The sequence below is a fragment of the Ictidomys tridecemlineatus genome, chromosome 6 (genome assembly GCF_052094955.1).
Source record: "Ictidomys tridecemlineatus isolate mIctTri1 chromosome 6, mIctTri1.hap1, whole genome shotgun sequence".
Lineage (NCBI taxonomy): Eukaryota > Metazoa > Chordata > Mammalia > Rodentia > Sciuridae > Ictidomys > Ictidomys tridecemlineatus.
Genome location: NC_135482.1, coordinates 18,150,937 through 18,171,136, shown reverse-complemented (window position 1 = coordinate 18,171,136; position 20,200 = coordinate 18,150,937). Strand labels below are relative to the sequence as shown.

At 37.7% G+C, this 20,200-nt stretch overlaps 1 protein-coding gene and 1 long non-coding RNA gene across 3 annotated transcripts in view; one reads left to right on the top strand and one right to left on the bottom strand.

The window, feature by feature from the left end:
* Positions 1–232: 232 nt before the first annotated feature.
* The window catches only part of Gnptab (N-acetylglucosamine-1-phosphate transferase subunits alpha and beta), a 75,917-nt gene continuing 55,949 nt past the window's right edge, over positions 233–20,200 (bottom strand). Inside the window, exons 13-21 of one of the 2 annotated variants that reach the window (XM_005322360.5) lie at positions 19,098–20,161; positions 16,978–17,177; positions 16,536–16,755; positions 15,593–15,706; positions 12,231–12,316; positions 11,870–11,968; positions 7,915–8,082; positions 3,885–3,975; positions 233–1,634 (exon numbers count right to left, since the gene is read on the bottom strand). In XM_005322360.5, coding sequence (XP_005322417.2) covers positions 1,557–1,634; positions 3,885–3,975; positions 7,915–8,082; positions 11,870–11,968; positions 12,231–12,316; positions 15,593–15,706; positions 16,536–16,755; positions 16,978–17,177; positions 19,098–20,161 — 2,120 coding nt within the window. In that variant the 3' untranslated portion in view covers positions 233–1,556. The remainder of the gene's footprint in view (positions 1,635–3,884; positions 3,976–7,914; positions 8,083–11,869; positions 11,969–12,230; positions 12,317–15,592; positions 15,707–16,535; positions 16,756–16,977; positions 17,178–19,097; positions 20,162–20,200) is intronic. The other variant, XM_013357273.4, reaches the window with a different exon arrangement.
* On the top strand, positions 2,922–15,065 carry LOC120887912 (uncharacterized). Its single transcript, XR_005731290.2, has 3 exons — positions 2,922–3,389; positions 7,727–7,758; positions 14,174–15,065. It is a non-coding gene; the product is annotated as an uncharacterized LOC120887912 (long non-coding RNA).

Below are 20,200 nucleotides of genomic sequence, written 5' to 3'. Positions count from 1 at the left end.
GATAGTCTCCTAAAATTTGACCATATGATAAGTTCCTTTTGAACCTCTTTTCTCCTTATAAAACAATATTCTCCAGTGTGTTAAAATATTCCTGTCTTCACCCTACTTTTCACTTAATTTCAGTAGTATTCAGTACAGAGTCTGACACACCATGTAGGCACTCAAGTAATTTGTTGAATATGGATTAAAAATAAATCCCCAAAGGTTTAAAAATCAAAGCATCAGACAAATATAACTTTTTAGGAGACTTCAGTTGTTGAAATACATAATGCTTACAGCACAAACACAGTATTTACATTTCAAGTTCTTTTTACAAAATGTGTGCCACTGTGGAAGAATACTGTTGAGATCATGATCTAAAATACCTGTCAAATTTCAAACAGGACTCATGGAATCAGGTTTCCCTAAATCCAATGTATAATGATATAACAAAACATGGCTAAACTTCAGGGTTTACCCCAGACATAAAAAATACTAATCCTCAATGGTTAGCCAATGTTGGCCTATGGCCTGTAATGTACAGCTGCAAGCTAAACACAGGGTTTACAGTTTTAAAGGACTGCTTAAAAAAAATAAAAACAATGACGAACAATATGTGATAGAGACATTTGTGTCCTGAAATTATTTACTATCTGGCCTTCTACAGAAAAAGTTTGTTGACCCTTGCTTTATACAAAACCAATTCAGAGAAAGAGAGCTACTGGAATATACTGATGAGTATTAAACTAGACACCAAGGTACTGTGCCTGTGCCATCAGAACTACTCATTTCTAAAATGAGGCACTTTTGTTTGAATATGTACATTTCCAATACATAATTACATATGGTAAGTAGCACTGCTACTTAACTCTAGCCCTTTGTAATTAGGCCTGCACACAAAATTACAGTATTCATAGGGACTAAAGTAAACAAGCACAAAGTATTTCCAATGTCAGTCACTGAGCTCTTCAGTAGTTATTAGTGGTTTAAGACCACTTTACACATTAATAAAATCAATAATTTGCATATTGCCAATAAGAGATGATATTAACTACATTATTAAATAGCATCTATAAAATCATGTTTAGACATCTTGATTCACTTTTTTCAGAAGCAAGAATAACTAGTTAGCTTAGTAGCTACTTATCTGAAAAATGAGAAATGGAAAAAAGAAAAACAAAAGTGCAAAACTATAGAAAAAGGCTTTGGAATGAAAAGACGGGGGTCTCTCAGCAATTGCTCCCAAGCTGGCCTGGGCTTCTCCCTTAGCTTGCAATGGTTACAGATGGAAATTAGCAGCGTATCCGTGAGGGTTTTCATAAAAAGATGACAGGTCCATGAGCAAATGCTTTAGAAATAAAATCAGTTCAGAGCTGTTCCACATCTAAGTTTTTGGAATTGATTAAATAATTCCTGGGCAGTGGGCTATATTCATGCCACAGCACAGTATGGTTCTGAATATTTTCCCTTCTTTGGGCCATGCTGGCTGCATATCACATCACAAAGACACTTCAGTGATGCTGAGTTTCAAAATGCTCAGTAAATTCTGAGGTAGGTGATATTCAAATGAAGATCTTCTAGACCCTGATTCGATCGGGACTGGCTTCTTTGTTTATCCTCCTCCTGGGAAACACCTTCCGCTTAAGAGCAATTAACTAAACAAGGGAAGACAGAAAATAAATTTCAATTTTCCATACTGATGAATGAGTGTGAGTGCATCCAACTTTCTGAGACATTTGTCCTTAATCATTTCCATAGTCTTATATGTAAAAAAGTCAAAAAACAAGTTTCCTCATTCCTCCCTGAAACAAAAGCAAATTTTAATTTTGTAGGATCAATATGCCTAGGTATATGTCCAGAAACAGACCCAAGAGGATTAAAATTATTTGGGCCCACACTTCATTTTTCTAAAACCCATAACTATAGATTTTTGTATACCTATTACCAGACATTTATTTTCAAGATTTCTGTTTGTCAAGTCTTTCCACCAAAGGGAATGGACTCTAGGTAACCAGTAAGACACTCTCTGGGTTTTAATGACTGCAGTTGTAAGGCAGAATTTAAAAAATACATCTATATTAAAAACCCTACTGACAGTTTTTTCTATACTTAGCAAAAATCATTTGAAAATAAAGTACCTAATTTATGAAAGGATTGTAATATAAAAATTCTTTTGTAAATTAGTAGCTCAGAATTGGGATAAATAATACATTTTTCCTTATGAACACAGTTACCCATGCTATCATTGAAATAAAAAATGTCACCAACACTATAAAAGTTTCAATGATCATCCACAAGAATGGGTTCCTAATTAGAATAGGATATATTCCATGCTTGTATAATTATATCAAAGTGAATTCTACTGTCGTGTATAACTAAAAAGAATCAATGAAAAATAAAACTAAATTAAAATAAAAATTAAAAATAAAACCTAGCCCTTATGCGGGGGGTGGGGGGCAAACCATGTTCTTATGGTTTCCATTTGGGATCCCTCTTGTGTGCTTTGCCTCCTTCTCTCCTGCCAAGCAGATCCAGTTACTGCTTCCTTGGGAGGCTGGAGCAGGGGCATGTACCACTGTGGTTTAGTTGATGCATGGGATTTGAGCAGAGGAAGAGGTGGTATCGACTGGTTTGTTCCTCTTGGTGGTAGGAAGGCAGGGAACAAGAGCTTGATTCAAGTAGCTGGAAAGCAGGTTTACTAGAGGCTTTCCTTTCCTTTCTCCCTCCTACCTCTTTCATTCTGTTCATTGTTTTCTGCTCCTATAAAGGACCCAGGAAAGACTGACCTTCCTGTTTTCTTCCACTGCCCCCCAGTGGCTCCTTTCAGCCCAGCTCCCTCTTTTTTCCTATCCTTGGACAGTTTAGACTCATAAATCTCTCAATGGACTCCTATTCTAAAAGTAAGTAGTCTCTCTGAGGTTTTTTTTTTTTTTTTTTTTTTTTTTTGTAAGATTTTTACCTGCCAGGAACAATGGCAACAAAAATATCAGGAACAAACTATGCGAACCTGAAGATGAGTAAGTATTAAATTGCCATCCTACTTACCTGTCCGATCTCCATTTTCTGAGTTTCCTTCCACCAGTGGCAGGAAGCTCAGTGTTTATTCTAAAGCTCTCAATTTTTAGGCACCTCTTTTCTCTTAGTGCAAGTAAACTTGGTGTACATCTCCTTTGAATGACAACTAGAAAAGGTCACTCAATAGTCACCTTGACCAGAGGCTGAGGTGGGGCTGTTGGCCCCACACAAGTTAGGTCACCTCAGTTGCCATTCTCCTCCTTCAATCTTTTTTCTTCAGGGCATTTCATACCTGCAGCCTAATGAGGATTCTCTTATCCCTCTCTTTTCATCCCTATGTCTTCAGGACCTTCACATCAAGGAAGCTGAGAGTGGGCGCAGAGGCGAGCCTAATGGTAAGGGACTAAAACAGCAGAGGGGGCGGGGATAGGGGAACCCAGGAATTCACTGAAGTGGGAGGTGTACTACCTGTGTGTGCAGGGCACACACACCCAGGGGGTATCTGAAGAGAAGATGCTGAGGCTGTTTCAGGAAAGTTAAAAGAGAAAGAAAGAAAATCAGAGACCCATAAAAACTAGCATCAGACAAGGATTCTAGGCAGGTTTTGGGTTAAGATTAAGTAGTTTTTCAGTTTTAGCTCGAAGTGTACGAGTTAATCCACTAAGAGTCAGGCAAGAAGAAGACAGGTAAAGGATTTAGAAGATATATGAATAAAAATCTCTTATACTGACTGCCTAAATGTTATAAAATATATTTCACATATTGGCATATGTGCTATAAGCTAACAGAATTTAAAATGTTCTAGTTGTGAATTTATATTATTTTCTAGAAGACTCAGATATTAATGTACCAAGAAATACTAACACCTATGTAAAATATATAAAACTTACCTGTTCAGCAAAAAACGAGAACACAGTAAATATAATCAAAGTAGCTAGTACACAATGGGTCCAAAACTTCAACTTATCTCGATATGCCCTCCTGTTCAGACGGAAGAAAGAAAATATATACTTCTGTATATGGCTTCGCTGTCATTAGTTAAAAGTAATTTATATACTATTTTTACAAAACAATGCTGTGAAAAGCAAAAACATTGTTTACAGGCAAGGCTAAAAATGTTAACACAACATATAGTTCCAACATGAGTTCAGATTAGTTACTGTGGTATAAAACACTGTACTAGATTACTAGAAATTATCCAGGCAGGAGAGAAGACTTCAAAAGAAAATTGTGGTATTTAAACAAAATCACTCTTTAACTCACTTTTATTTGTTCATATTCACTTCATCACTTGTTAAAAAAATTTCTGAGATACAGAGAGAGGAACAATATGAAGGAGAAAAAATATTTAGAAACCTTAAGAGCCATTATGGCCACAACAGATAGACAAAGAGACACATTAGCAAAAGCAAAATCTTGAGGAAAAACTCAAGAGAAAGGAGGACCGCTCCGCTGAGATAGTACATTTCCTTCAGCTTTGGAGGGGACAGGGGAAGAGTCTGGCAGAGAGCAGAGTTGCAGCTGAGGCCTGGAGGCCAGCTGAGCTGCAGGAAGGAGGGTGGATAGGAGCTGGCCACTCTGGGAAACCCTGCAGTAGGGTCTGTATATAAAACCAGTGGGAAAGTGGATGGGATGGCAGGGGACAGAGTCGTGTGACACAACTGGAATAAAACTGGTCACCACTTAAAGGATAAGTGGATAACCAAGCCACACAGTCCAGTGTTAGTCCAGGCATGAAAAAAGAAGGAAAGGCTGGCCCTGGTCTGTGAGAAGAGACATTCAAAGAAATAGCAGTGGAAGGGACATTCTGAAGATAGAATCAAGTGGTCCCAGAGATAACAGAATGTTGGGACAAAGACAAGCAGCACAACACAGATTTCTCACCTATAATTTGGAAATAATGAATAATTTGTTATGAAAAATAATTTAAAATGTTTAACATAAGGTTTGGAAGATAAGCTAATAACTATCCTCAGGCCTCTGTTCTGAGTTTCAGGTTCTCATTTACCACTGTTGTTGGAGTGGAAGACTCTACCTTAAGTCTCACACTCTCCCCTCCACAGTTCTTTTTCCTCCTTTCCTACATCTGCTACCAGGATCACAACCAGCTCAGTCAACTCCAGTGTCAACAGTGCCATTCAGAATCCATGTGTTCTTTAAAGAGCTAAGAAGCACCGGCTATAAGGCAGCTAATGTGTTGCCCCAGCAATCAATCATCACTGAGAACCTACTGTGTGCTGGGAAGGAACCAGAAACCAGCAAGATACTACCTGTATCCCTAAAAAGGATCCATGGTCAAGCAGGAGAGGCAAACATCAGAGATTGCTGTACAGTGCAGAAGTGCTGACCCCAGAAAGGAGTCAGGCATTTTGTGGGAATAGAATGAAAAATGACAGGAGACTCATGAAAGGAAAGAGAAAAGGGACAACTGTTTCCAGAAAGAAGAGTTGGGTTGGTGGGTCAGAGTGAGGGATGACACAGAAGTGAATGGGATGAGCAACCAGTGCGCTAAATCAGAGGATGACAAGAACATCCACACTTGACTTGTGTTACTGGCACAACACAGAATCAAAGAGTCGTCTCAGAGGACTCTTTGGCTCACAATTTCCGGATTCAGTTGGGCCCCTGAAGGTAAATTTAGTCACAGCCTAGATTTAGAGAGTTAACACTTAGGACCATCTAAAGAGCTTCCTCCACTGAGCTAAAGATGAAAATAATGAGAAGCTATTCCTTGTCACCTCTGGGGAACAAGATCCGTGATTCAGTAACAACTCCTTATGAAAAATAAAAATGTGCCTATATCAGCAGTGCACCTGCCAACTGTTCCGTTTATCCTAACTCTAACAAAGAAAAAGATCTAATATCAGATATGGGTTTCCAAAAATTCCTCTTTTCCCTTAACATATGCCGTTTCTTCTACTAGAAGTGCTTTTCCCTACCTGGAAAAGTCATTTGGATAATTCAAAACCAGGTAAAAAATGTTACCTTCCCCCAGCACAATCAGCTGTTCCCTCCTTCATACACCAACAGCAGTGAACCCCACAGCCACACTCAGTACACTAAGTCAGCCACGTTCCTGGTGTCTGGATCCCTGGATAGACTGTGGGGACCTCCAAGCTCTATGCCTTTTGTCTTTATATTCTAAGTGCTTGGCACAGGGAGGCAGGCAAAGGGTCAAAAATCTTCCTAAATTAAAAGATAAAATTATCCTTCTATTTAAATGTTGGTAGTGTAAGAGAATAAAAGATAAAAGAGAAGGAAATGTACAAAGTGACTTTGGAATACAATGGGATGTGCAGACGATGAATAGTCAGGCAGGACCTGCTAGTTGCCAGCTATTTCAGTTGAGCCTCACTCAACAGTACCTTTCATTGCTGTATCTAGTACACAGCAAGTACTTCAGTGCATGTGCTACTCTGACGTGGTCAAACTGTGGTATTGATATGAGGGAACAAGGCCTGGCAGGTGCTGGGCCAGGCTCTGGGAAGTGGGCTGCCCAGGTTCCCACATGGGCACCCTAGTCATAAGCCAAGATGCCTTGTGTAGGCCATATCCTAGCTCCATGCTCCAGATCCCTTGAGGACAAGAGTTACAAAGACACAGTTGATGGAAAAGTTAAGTGAAAACATGGACAGAAAGCTTTCAGAACAGTGTTGTTACTTAGCACTCAATATAGGTAATGATGATTCCCACAGCAGATAACTAGTGAAAAATAAGACCGAAAAACCAAGCATAGAAGAAAGCAAAAACAACGCCCACATCAGTGTGACTTGCACTTTTCCCTAGACAGTTAGGAGTGCTTCAAGTATCTTTTTTGATGGCTGCCTTTTCTCCTCAGGCCCTCTAACACTCCCGCATTTTCTTTCTTGATTGTCGCCTACTCTCTGGACTCTCTATTAACAGTCTATCCTGGATCATAATTTCCACTGGAAGCTCTGAAAACAATGATTTCCTGAATCAGGCCTTCCCTAGTTCCAGCCTCATTCTACAAAAAAAACCATCCAGAGCTGGCAAACCCATACTTAGAGAAAAGGCAGACTAAGAGTTACCGGGGGCTGAGAGTAAAGGCAATGGGGAGGAACTGCTTGATGGGCATGGGGAATTCTTTGGGAGTAATGAAAAAGTTTTAAAACTAGGGAGATGTTATACAATATTATACATGACCTAAATGCTACTGAATCATGCTCTTAGAAATGGTGAGGTGTGGGTTACATGACTTTCATTTCAATTGGAAAAAAAAGAAAAAAACTGTCATTGATGCTTGTCTTCCCTGGTTTTCATCCCTTCACAACTCTATCAGATAATTTCTAAACACTTAACCAAATGGGCTCCTAATTCTTCTCCAGGTTTCTGTCCCACCATTTCCAGCATATGAATCCATCTGAGTCAGCCTAGCAGCCACACCACCCTCATCATTTTCTTCTTTAACCTTTGGCTTGTAGACACCTTCCCACCATTATCTGAGACTGCCTTCAGGACTTAGCCCAATTCCATTTTCCTAAAGACAGACCCTCCAGTTTGGCCCACAATGACTTCATGTGCCTCTCATTGTGTGCTAAACAAAATTTCTTTCCACTCCTATGTTGATCAGCAAACCGTTGAATAAATAATTGAAGTTCTAATTACACTGGAAAAACTCAGCCACCTAGTTTTTCAGTCCCTTGAAGTGATATTAAATGTTTTTCAAATACTAAACACAATAAAAACTATAACTGTATTTTCTTTTTTGCAGTGCTGGGGAACCCAGGACATTGTGCTTGCTAGGTAAGCATTCTACCACTGAGCAATATCTCCAGCCCCCTATAACTGTATTTTCACACACAAAAAAAATTACACAGCAAATAATATATAAAAGAAATTTCACTTATTTAAGATAAAGATATGCACACACACACTTTTATATGAAAGATGAGATTTTACCATTCCTGCAGCTCATGCATATGAAGGAAACGGTTTCGGTATTCTCTTGGCAGCTCAAATTGGGAAGGTATGGGAAACATGGATTCATAGAAGTCCCTGAGAACGGCCTTCACTGTCTGAGCATCTTTATGATTGTGATCAATGTTGTCATTTAGGCAAACAAACTTCCTGAAATAATAGAGAGCCAGAGTTAATGGACATCATGAACTTGATCCTGACCTGACAAACTGAACAATGTGGATTCCAAATGTCATTCATTCATTTATTATTGGACAATGACCCAGGGCCATGCACAGGTAGAAAAGTGCTCCACCACTGAGCTATGTCCCCAGCCCTTTCTATTTTATTTTGAGACAGGTTTCACTACAGGCTGACCTCCAACTTGTGATCCTTCTCTTCAGCCTCCAATTGCTGGAATTATAGTTGCCACCATGCCTGGCTCTTAATGTATTTTAAATGGACTTATGTTCCAAGTTGGTACATCTTCTGATGACTCTGGGGAAGTAATGTTCTGTAAAAATTTCCTCCAGAAATTCCTCATCTGTGAAATAAGAGAACTGAGGTAGATAATCTTAAAGATTATCTGTTTTCTGGCTATAATAGTAAATTAATGATTTCCATTAGTGCATAATGACTGGAATATTCTGTTAGCAGCGAAGAAAAAAATTATTAAGTACCTAAAGCCAAGTTTTCTAAGTGATGGTTATATTATAAATGGTCATATAGATAACTAAGATAGACACCATGCCTTATAGCTACAGAGTCTATGAGTTGGACATTTTTAAATTAATTACCAAGCTGTAATATGCTAGCTGTAGTCTGCAAAATGCAGATTAAAGTGGTGCTTCCCCTTTCAAGTTCTCTTCAAGATAAAAGTCACTATGTCAAGGGACCTTTAAAATAGTGGGTCTGGGCACAGTGGCAAACACTTATAATCCCACTACTTGGGAGGGAGGGTGATCACAACTTTGAGGCTAGTCTCAGCAACTTAGCCCTATCTCAGAGGGCTGGGTGTTGCTCAGTGGTAAGGTACCCCTGGATTAAATATCCAGTATCAAAAAAGAAAAGAAAAAAAAAGGTTAGTCCAATGACACTTTTGAAGTAGATTTAATGACATTTTTAATAAAGGCTTCAGATCTAACTATTGTTCATGGAAAATGCAGGGTATATAAAAACATGCTTTGGGCTGGGGATGTGGCTCAGGTGGTAGCGTGCTCGTCTGGCATGCGTGCAGCCTGGGTTCGATCCTCAGCACCACATACCAACAAAGATGTTGTGTCCGCCGAGAACTAAAAAATAAATATTAAAAATTCTCTCTCTCTCTCACTCTCTCTCCTCTCTCACTCTCTCTTAAATAAAAAAAATATATACATAAAAACATGCTTAACAACTAAGAACTGATTAGAAAAGCACAGTGTAGGAAATTTACAGAACACAGAATCAGATCTCTTCATATACCCACTCCCCACATATAGTAGTTTAGAAAAAAGAAATGAAGGGAAAATCTACAGATTTAGCTGCAATGAGTTTATCTGATACCACTTTAACAAACATAAAAACACTATAAATACTTATGAAATGACAGTGGAGAAAGGTGTACACTGACAGCTGGCTGACCTTAAGAAATCACTACTGATTTTTTATAGTGAAATGGTTATTGCAATTATATTTTAAAGAATCTTTATAGTTTGACATATATACTAGAGAATGTATTGATAAAATGATACAATGAGATTTACTTAAAATTACTCAGAGGTGGTGATGGGGTGAGTTGGTTTAGATGAAATGAACAAATATAAAATAATTCTTGTTGAAAGTTCACTCTAACCATGCATTCCCTAATTTGGGGGATTCCTTTAAATCAAGGGATATTCAAGAGCTATATCAAAAGCCTTGATTGTATCCTAGATTTAAAACACACAGAGACAAATGGCAGCTATCAGGGGCATCTAGAGGCAACTGGTAAACTGGATAAAGGCTAACTATTAGAGGGCGTGTTCGTCACTGTTGAAGTTTTTGGATGTGTGGTCATGGTCTTGTGGTCTACAGATGAAGCCACCAGCACAGCAGGAGGTAGCAGAGCTAAGAAGCCAAAGCAGAGCTGAGGGATGGACCCTGCCTACCCCAGACTCTATTAAAGGCATAGGCGTATCCTTAAGTTCAAGTCAGTTTGAACACTGATTTTCCATGCCCGTCTTAAAGTGAGCCCTCATAAAAATAAAACAAAACAAAGAATTAAAAATTACATGTTCAGAAACACTGAAGGAGCTAGGTCTGACAACCACTGTCAAGGACGGCAGGCTTGCCGTCTTTTAACCAAACCCTATAGTTTCTTTCACCCAACCATTTCCAACCTAGCACAGAGACACAAAAGTACGGTAAATTTTCATATCAGTACTATGAATCACTAGTGTCTAAGAGACGAATAGGGGGAATTCTATATCCCAATCAAAATGGATTCTAAAGACTAAAATTAATTTTTAAGAAGTAGAGCAGTACATCCCAAGTGAAGGAAGGTTCAGCATACACAAAGAGACTTGCAGCTGGGTATTTATTAATCGTATGGCTTATGGTGCGCTTGGGAGAAATATTTTGAAGAAATATCAATAGTTTCTTGGGTTACTAAAGACACGAAATAAACACTGAAGATATTTTTTAATTTTCTCAAAATTCCAATATCTTTCTCCTTTCCCTCCTGAAGAAGAAGGGGATTTCTAAAATAAATATCATCATTTTACAATGTCTAGAAATTATACATCTCTGGTCATTCATAATTAAAATTCCAATTTAAAGGAGGCAAGACTGAATACTTTCAAAGACATTTAAAAGACTCAGAAGTAGGGCTGGGATGTAGCTCAGTAGTAGAGGGCCTGCCTATCACGCAAGAGGCCCTGGGTTCCATTCCCAGCACTGCAAAAAACCAAAACTCTAAAATGAAAAATGTTTATTTTATATGCCAAGGTCTCCCCACTCACCCCAAAGTGAAAACAAACAATTCAAAAAATGAAAATTTTAACAGATGTTTTCCTCATGGTTAAAAACTGCTTTACTTGTTATGGTCAGTACTAGTCAATAAATGTTGATCCCCAAAGAAAAGCTCAGTTATTTATCAGATGACTGGTCCACAGAGAGCTGAATGATGCTGGACTACTGAGAAGACTGAAGTCAATCCCCCCTGTTTCTTGGGAGATGAAGCCACAGCCAACTGACATACAATCCCATAAGGATCACGGTGGCCCCATGTGGGAGGGCATCAACTACCTCCACTCTTCAGATGCACTGTAATTCCACTATCCTCCTGAAATGGCTTTTGTTTCTCTGGAACTTTATTTCAAAATGTATGCATGAAGCAGTGAGGATGGTCCTCTGGGCAATGTGATAAAAACCCAGCAGGTTTGTAGCACTCTGGCTCAGATGCTGCCCACTGGTCATGACAAATGAATGGCAGGCAAATTTCAACTAATTTTTATAAACTCATCAAAACAACAGCTAGGGTCAGGCTGAATTTCAAAGCTTATGCAAACCTCAAAATGTATTCATCTCAAAGAATGGTTGAAGTTTATCAGATTAATTTTCACATAAAATTTATGGTAGCACTTCTTTGTCCTTGGAAGTTCATCTGAACTTCACTTTGAATTGTGAACATAAACCTAACCACCCAAACAACTGCTCTGGAGGCGCCCTTTTAATAATTCTGGGGATACCAGAGGCCTGCCCTTCAATCTCACTGACAACTCACGTTTCCCACTCCTAGGAGTCCAGGCTGACCCCTCCACATGGTGTCCATCTCAATTTGCCACTCGCACCTCTCAGTTAAGCCCCAGCTTGAAACACTAAATCCGTCATTATGCCTTTCTGCCCAGAACTGAAATAAGTTAATCTCTTCTCTCTGGTCCTGTTGCCCTTTGGTCAGGTTTATTTGCATAATTAAAAATAATTTAAAGAAAATCAGTACCTGGGGTTTTTTCTTATGTCATCCAACTGGCCAACCACATGAGAAACATTGGTACGAATCATTTTGAAAGCAATCTCTTCTTCTCCCATTATTTCAAACCTGATTATCAAAACATATTTAGAGACTAAATATTTATGTGAATATGAAAAACAAAATTTCAATTAAAAGAGCATTTTTTAAAACGTTAGCAGACTCAGAATCCACAGAATGACTGGACCTTCAGTATTACTAAAGAAAACAATCTTACATAAATTTTAAAAGAATGCTGAAAAGAAAAAAATATAGGAAAAAAATTATGAAAATGTCAGACCTTTGAAATTAGTATTAAAATAAGCAAAGAGAAAATATATGCACTACTCACCTATATTTGTTTTTGTCCTTATATGCTTTGTGGATTTTGTCAGTTACTGGTTTACAATTGGTTACTAGATTTTTAGTGACCGGTGGCTGTGAGGAAATACAAGTAGGTCAGATGTTGTATTAGGGATGAGATAGGATGAGGTGAGCAGACACTCACCTAAAGTGCAAAATGTAAGGGGTACCTTATATTTTTTAATATTTTCATGGAATATTTAAAAAAATCATGTTGGTATGTTACAAGCCTGCTGGTTAATCAGCTGTTTTTGCAAATAAATTTTTATTTTAATATGCATTACACTATATTGTGTTTAAAAATCTTAATATTTTCAAAAAGACAATTTCTAATCCAAAATAAATTGATGTTTAGAAGTTATAACCTGTAGCTATAACCTAGAAGTATAATGTGATTATAGTTCTATAATCAGAGAGAATTAGTCTATATGTTACTCGCGAACAAACTTAGTGATTTTATACTCTAATTAGAAAATACTTTCTGGGGCTGGAGATGTGGCTCAAGCGGTAGCGCGCTTGCCTGGCATGCGTGCGCCCCGGGTTCGATCCTCAGCACCACATACAAACAAAGATGTTGTGTCCACCGAAAAAACTAAAAAAAATAAATAAATAAAATTCTCTCTCTCTTTAAAAAAAAAAAAAAAGAAAGAAAATACTTTCTTTATCCTGCATGTAATCTGTTAATTATAGTAATGAAGCCTATGCCTTGGATGAGTTCACTGAAGTAATGTTAATTAATGCTGCCAGTGTAACTAATTATTTATGTCTTAAACAGTTTACATGCAAGAGCCTCAAGACCAAATTATAATCATTAGTAAAGCAGCCTTACTTAATTTTTGGCTCTCAAAGGATATTTTCTGATTCTAAATTTCATGGCAGAAATTTGGCAAACAAGATAATATTCTGCAAATGAAAAAAAATGTATACATTTCAAAGGAAAATTGAAATCTCTCAATAATCTCCCACTTTGGCCACCAAGAGGCAAGATGAATGTCTATTTTCTAGGTGCTTATAATCTTTCCTTAGAGAAGAGCACATTTCTACAAGTTCCAGTATCTGGTAATGGTAAAGTCTGACTATAAGTTTTACAAGAGAAAGAAGTGGAAATGTTGGGAATATGGCTCAGTGGTACTTGTGCTTGCCCCGCCTGCATAAGGCCCTGGGTTTAATTCCCAGCACCACAAACAAAAACAAAACTAAACAAAAAAACAGTGACAGAAAGAAACACAAATGAAAGGATGAGAAAAATAAAACGGGCTAACTGTATTCTGAGGCAAGTGAGTGGCCAAAAATTAAGTAAGGCTGCTTTGCTAATGATTATAATTTAGTCTTGAGGCTCATGCATGTAAACTGTTTAAGATACGACTCAATCACCCCCAAAAAAACTGAAGACCAAAGAGGATCGGGTTAAGAAGAAAGGCCAAGGGGAAGCAGTTTCGGAGTCCCACAGTCTTTCCTCTTTCCATCTCTTCTATCTTAACCACACTGAGGGGTGCCCACAAGAAAGATAAAGGAAAAGAGAGGGTAGCTTGGAGCACCCAGATGCCTACTTTCTCTCTCAAAGAGAAATAGTGCACCCAGATCCCTAATAATAGATAAAAATTTAGTTATCTTGACAAATACACTTGTTTCTTTAAACTAGGTCACTGACTTCTCTGATTCAGAGTTAACTGTACTAGGTTACAGTTTAGAGTTTTGTTTTCAGAAAACAGAAAAGTGTTATTGTTTTAAAAGTTTTGTAACTGAGAATGTGAAATCTAATTTCTAAGACATTGATTTTATTCTCTCCGGAGGTAGAAAAATAACCTACCATGATGACATATATACCATTTTCATGATTGAGAACACAATAGCAAACAATTACTAACATTTATAAAACAGTCTGTAGAGTTTACATTTTTTTCCCAAGCTTTAACTATTTTATCCTTCTAGATTATGTCGAACATCCAGAAGAAACCCTGAAGCACACCAAGGAGCTGCTATCCTCTCACCAGCCTGAGTGCTGATCAGCTGTGCCTGAGGCCTACTGCAAACCCACACCCAGAACTACTCTCATTCTCTACCTGCTGGTTCCCATCTGCTGACCTTACTAGAGTGAATTCCTTTGTGGCTGATGATGAGTCTTGCTCTATTGATCTTGACCTCACTGACTTTGTAGTTTAAAGTTTTAGAATACTTAGAGAATTGGCTTTTAATTAGCACAAATCTGTACACCTGCCCAAGTTGCATGCTAACCTGACCTGTGTGTGCATGATTGCTAGTACTTATGCTTGGTCTACGTGCCTCCACAGCTGCTGTTCCACCTCTCTCATCAGTGGCTGCCAGTCATCACACTACTCCTCCTTGTGAGTGAGTTTCCACTGGGCTCTCTGAACATGCGCATGAGAAACAACTCCTGACAGGCACACCGAATGCTAAATGAATAGTTTTCTTTAAGGAATAAAATTTTTAACTGATTTTATAACTCTTCTCTATAGTTTTTACAAGTATCTGATCTGTAGTTAATAATAACTTATATGTGACTTGAAGACTTGCCAAGACTGTAAATTTTTTTAAAATAACAATTTATTTTATTTATGAAAGCAAAAGCCACTCATTATAGAAAATACTCATAGAAGAAAAGGACATTAAAATTTACCTGTGATTTAACCTATTGTTATTTCTGTTACTTTTAGGGGTATGTATGTTTATGTTTGTTGAGGCGGGGCAGGGTATTTGGAAGATTTACATAATTCAAATCATACTGTGCATATGATACTAAGCACTTTCCCCACCGAATTTTATATTGTAAGCATTTTTCCATATATTAGTAAAAATTAACTATAAACAATTTGTCAATGTCTGTATTATTCCCTTTCATCAATTCTAAGATGAACATTTTTTTTCCCTTTTTTAACTTCTCTGAAGTGTGTCTTACAATCAACAGTCCTCCAATTACTTCAACCAGGTGGCCTTCCAGTGTGTATGTGCAAACCATTCACTGGTCAAGACTGAGAAAGTGCCAGCACTGGTCCATCCAATTGCTATTTTTTTGGCTGATGTTTAACCTCTGGATTGTTCTCCCTGGCCAGTGAGAATGCTCTCAGGCTACATACATGCTGCCATCCTACATGCTGTCGAGGACGTTTGTTTATGGAATATATGCAACTGATCTGAATATATCAGCTTAAATCCTCATGGGGAAGGAGAGATTCCAAAGCAAGATATAAATAATTCTGGATTATATGCACTACTACTTTATTCCAGATACTTAAGAAAACAGAGCCTGCCTCTATTTCTTGATGTGCTTTACAAAAATGTTGTAAATAACACCTGATATAAGTGTACATAAGAGAAACTCAGGCCACTTACCAGATTGGGGTCATAGTATGCTTCCTGAGTTGGGGCAATGTGGTTTAGCTGAGTGACATTAGCAGGTAGTGTTTTTGAGCAATTTATTAACATATGTTCAAGACCTGTCAAATCCTAAAAAAGCAAAATAAAAATATAAACTTGTTATATACATTACAAGATTAGGATTTAAAAAACAAAAGTCATGTAAAAGTCTCTATTAAAAAATGACCTAAATACTATCCTTACAAGGCAGTTTAAATCTAATTCTTGGGCATAAAGACAAGCTAAGAAAGAGCAGAATGAGAATGCAAGAACAAATATTTCATCCTCATCTCCAAGTGGAACATACTGGCCTGAGGCACACATTTTATACAAGATGGTACAGGGGTCATGACAGGAGATGTCTTATAATTCTCCATTAGTAAGTCTCCTACTCCTGGGCTACAGGATGCCCTAATGGAGGAGTCTGGTTGAGATCATGGGTCATCTATGCCTAAAGGCCCTAAATGAATTTGTTACAAGAATCTTATAGAAGGTACCTACTCTCCAGTTCTTCCCCAAATAAGGAGAAGATAATCCCTAATACAAACCTACAGAAAGTAATCTCATGAAATATGAACTTCAAATGTGGTTTTAATTCTGGCACCTCAAATCAATAAATTACAAAATCCTCATTAAATTTTTTTTTAAAGAGAGAGTGAGAGAGAGAATTTTTAATATTTATTTTTTAGTTCTCGGCGGACACAACATCATTGTTGGTATGTGGTGCTGAGGATCGAACCTGGGCTGCACACATGCAGGCGAGCGCGCTACTGCTTGAGCCACATCCCCAGCCCCTCATTAAATGTTAAGAATTACTTTTACTTGAATTAAATCAAAATATAGAGCAGAAAAAAAGACTTATCAGAATTATAATTTCCATTTAAAATGTCACAAAGTTTAGACTAAAACAATACAAGACCTGTAAACTTAAAGGAAGATCATGAATTCTGGTAGCCAGTGTTCGGATTTCTCTGTCAGATAGGACACCAGATTGGTCTGTATCAACTTCATCAAAGACTTGTGATATATTCAGTGGCTGAACTGCACTCATGAGATAATAAAAATAAGAGAAGGCAAATTGCATGTCCTCCGAATGACGCACTTTGTGAAACGAGGTCTTGTCAAATTCTTCAGGGAACCTGTCCAAATATAACATATAGTGAGCTTTGGATTATAAAAATATATATGGTAGCTAATATCTGTGAACATAGAATCTTTTCCTTTCTTCTTATCTAGATAATATCCTTAAAAATATCAGTCACACAATATCAGAGCTAAAAATTTTGCACAGTGAACAGGCAAATTTCAAGTATCTTTAGCTCTAAATATAGGCAAATAACTCAAACACAAGTAAGACTTACATATCCTGCAGTTCTTGCATAACAATTCGGTCAATCATGTGAGGCATGTGTGCAGGGACTTTCCGAGATGTGAATCCAAACTTGCTGTTTAAAATTTTATTTACATATCGGAGTGAATCTGCAAATGTATCTTTTAGTTGCCTCCCAGTATGTTTGCTATCAGTAAAGTATGCCAATTGTGTCTTCAATGACTCTTCTTCCTGAAGGAGAATTCCATATAACTCAGGGTTATACTCAGTGCTAAGTGTACCTTCTTACCAAGTAATAAAGGCATTGAAATTCCCAACATTGGCTTGAGAACAACAGTTACGTGAGAGGTCTGTTTATAGGGTGTTCCTGAAGGACTAGTCATTGATCATAAGATTTTGAAGCCAATTCATGCAACATTAAGAAAATTTATTTACATATAAATTTGGCAATACTTTCAATATCAAGCTATTTTGTGCTGGTGATCTCAAAGCATCAAATAACTGAGTTTTAAACATAAGGACTAGAAACAAATTTGCTTTCACTTATAACAATGTTTAAGATTATAAAATCAAAATCAATAAGAGGCAGAATTAAATGGGCAAAGAAAATTGGCAAGGAATTCAAAGACACATTACAGAAGAGGAAATATTTTTGCCTCCCAGACTGAAAAAAATCCAGTAAAGAAATTGACAATACCTGGTGTTGGTTAGCCTGTGGAGCAACAAATACTCCAGTATGCTGCTTGTTCCAGTGTGAAGTGGAGCAATATTTTGGGATATATTTAAAGTTTATAAGAAACCAGATACATTAACCTAGCAATTCTACCTACATTAGTAAATTTTTATTTCTGTAGGTTGAACTGCTAAGTGTAAAATATACATGTACAAGTATATTCATTGCAAAACGTTGGAAATAATTTACAGCCATTAAAACAAACAATGGCAGTGACAGGCATAGTTTGCCAGCATATTTTCAATCAAAAGGCAACTCCAGGGAACTGTATTTACAGTGTAATTTTACTGCTGCAAAACAGAAACGATATAGCTTGTATGTTTGCACACCTACAGAAAAACCTTAGAAGAATACCCATCAAACTATGAAGAATAGCTGTCTCAAGGGCACAGACTGAGGAACGAGCACCCTCCACCCTTTTTAATGTTATATTTTTGCACTGCTTGCAATTTTTATCACTAGTCTATAGTAGTGCTTTTGTAAATCTTTTATTTTTTATTTTTAAAAAAAGAAAGAGAGAAAAGTGTGAAAATTAAACATAGGCAAGAACTAGGCAGCCCTTCACTCAATGATCAGTAAATGCCTAACAGAAAATAAGATACTTCCTGAAAACACTGAGAGAATGAGACACAAGTTCCCCCTTCATCAGGCACTTGTGGCTCTGCCTCTTCCCTTCCCATACTGGATCATGTGACTTCTCATGGTCTGTCAACTCCTAGTGGGGGGGAGGGTACTCCTCCTGGATGCTGCCCCCATACCTTAGGCAGAGCTAAGCTCTCCCTTTAGACTCCTTACCTGGATCTCAACTGAGATACTTAATCTCATTGCTGCAACTGTCTGCTCACAAATCTGTCATTCCTACTGCTCTCCAAGTTTCCATAGGTAGCAACTATGTACTAGTCATCTTGTACTCCCCAGCACTGAGCACTGGGATGGCACCTGGGAGATGAATAAAGGATGCTACAGCCGGAAGCTATGGCACAAGGGAAGAACACTCCAACTTTTAGTTTTGGCTCACACTGACTTCCTGCTGTGATATTGGCAAAGCTAAGGAACTTATCTGAAACTCAGGTTTTTCTTTCAGTAAAACTAGAAAAACATCAGCTCTGCCATGCTAAGTAAAGATAAGATGCCACTCTGTTCTACTTCCTCAGGGTATGTTTCTTGCTAAATTCCTTACTCATACTATTACTGTTTCCAAAACTGTAAAATGGGAGTAACAATAATAAATACCCTTATATGGCAGTTCTATAAAAAAACAGTTTCTGGGAAAATTAAATGAAATCATGTAAGAAAAACACTTAGCTTAGTGGATGCACAGGGAAGTATTAAATAAATGTAGCTATTATTATATTATCACTTACAAAGTTATTTATTCTTCCTGAGAAAGATGAAGAATAATGCCGGATCTAACTTACATCAAGAAGATCTTGGAAATACTTTTTTTTCTCCCAAGGCAAAAAGCCCAGATGAGTTCCTATGAAATGCTGCAGCTTTCTTCCAGGTAAAACCTCATTAACATCTAGGTGATCTTTAGCATCTTCCTCCATTCTGTTTTGCTCTTCTTCTTTTCCTGTGATTTCCTTTTCTTTTGTCACATGGATTTCCAGTGGAATAATCAGAGATGAAAGCTTTCCTTTAGACACATTCCCATTTGGGGTCTGAGTTTCCAATTTAAATCTTGCTTTGGTCTCTAAGAGCAGTGGTGGGTTCTGACCCTGGTAGTTCATTTTTACTGTCCCTGATGGAAAAGTCGACCTGTGTAATCTTCCTAGGCTTTCATGAGCCAGTTTTTCTGTTGGGACCTCCAAACTGTCATTTATTTCATCTGTTATAGTAGCTTGATTTTTTACTTTATCATCCTGTAAGTTCACCAGAAATGATCTCAGCAAGGCTATTTTGGACAAATTGTATCCTTTCAAAGTGATGTCTCCTTGTTCCAGCTGCAAGTCCAAGTTGCTGAGACTCAATTGGGCCTCTTTTGGGAGGAGTGAAATATTTACCAAGGGAACTTTCACCTCCTCTTGGAATCTTCCTGTTGTGTTAACATCATGTCTCTTGACCTTTGGGAAGCGTTTTTCTTCAGGAATATCCTCAAAAAGGATTTCTGCCTCTGGAAGAAGTGTTATGGGGCTATCCAAATTTTCATAAGACTTCTGGGTTGTAGCATTCACCTTGGGTCCCTCCCTTGTATCCACATCTACTGTTAGCTGGATTTTGAACTCTTCATCATTTGTGTTTTGAAATGTGATGTTAAAATGTATTGTAGTTGCATTCATTCCACCGTGCATTATGAGGTGGATGGTTTTCCACTTATTGGCAATAGAAGCATGTCGAATTATGGGGTTGTCACTATAGGCACCTTCTACTCCTCTTTTGGCTATTTCTGCAAAGCTGAAATAAGGCAGGCATTCACCTTTTGGAATAATATAGTGAGTCTGGTTTGGAAGAAGAGTTACTTTATATAATTCATGAAAATGATCTAGAGGAAAAAGCACAAACAAGATTTTGTTAAAGAAAA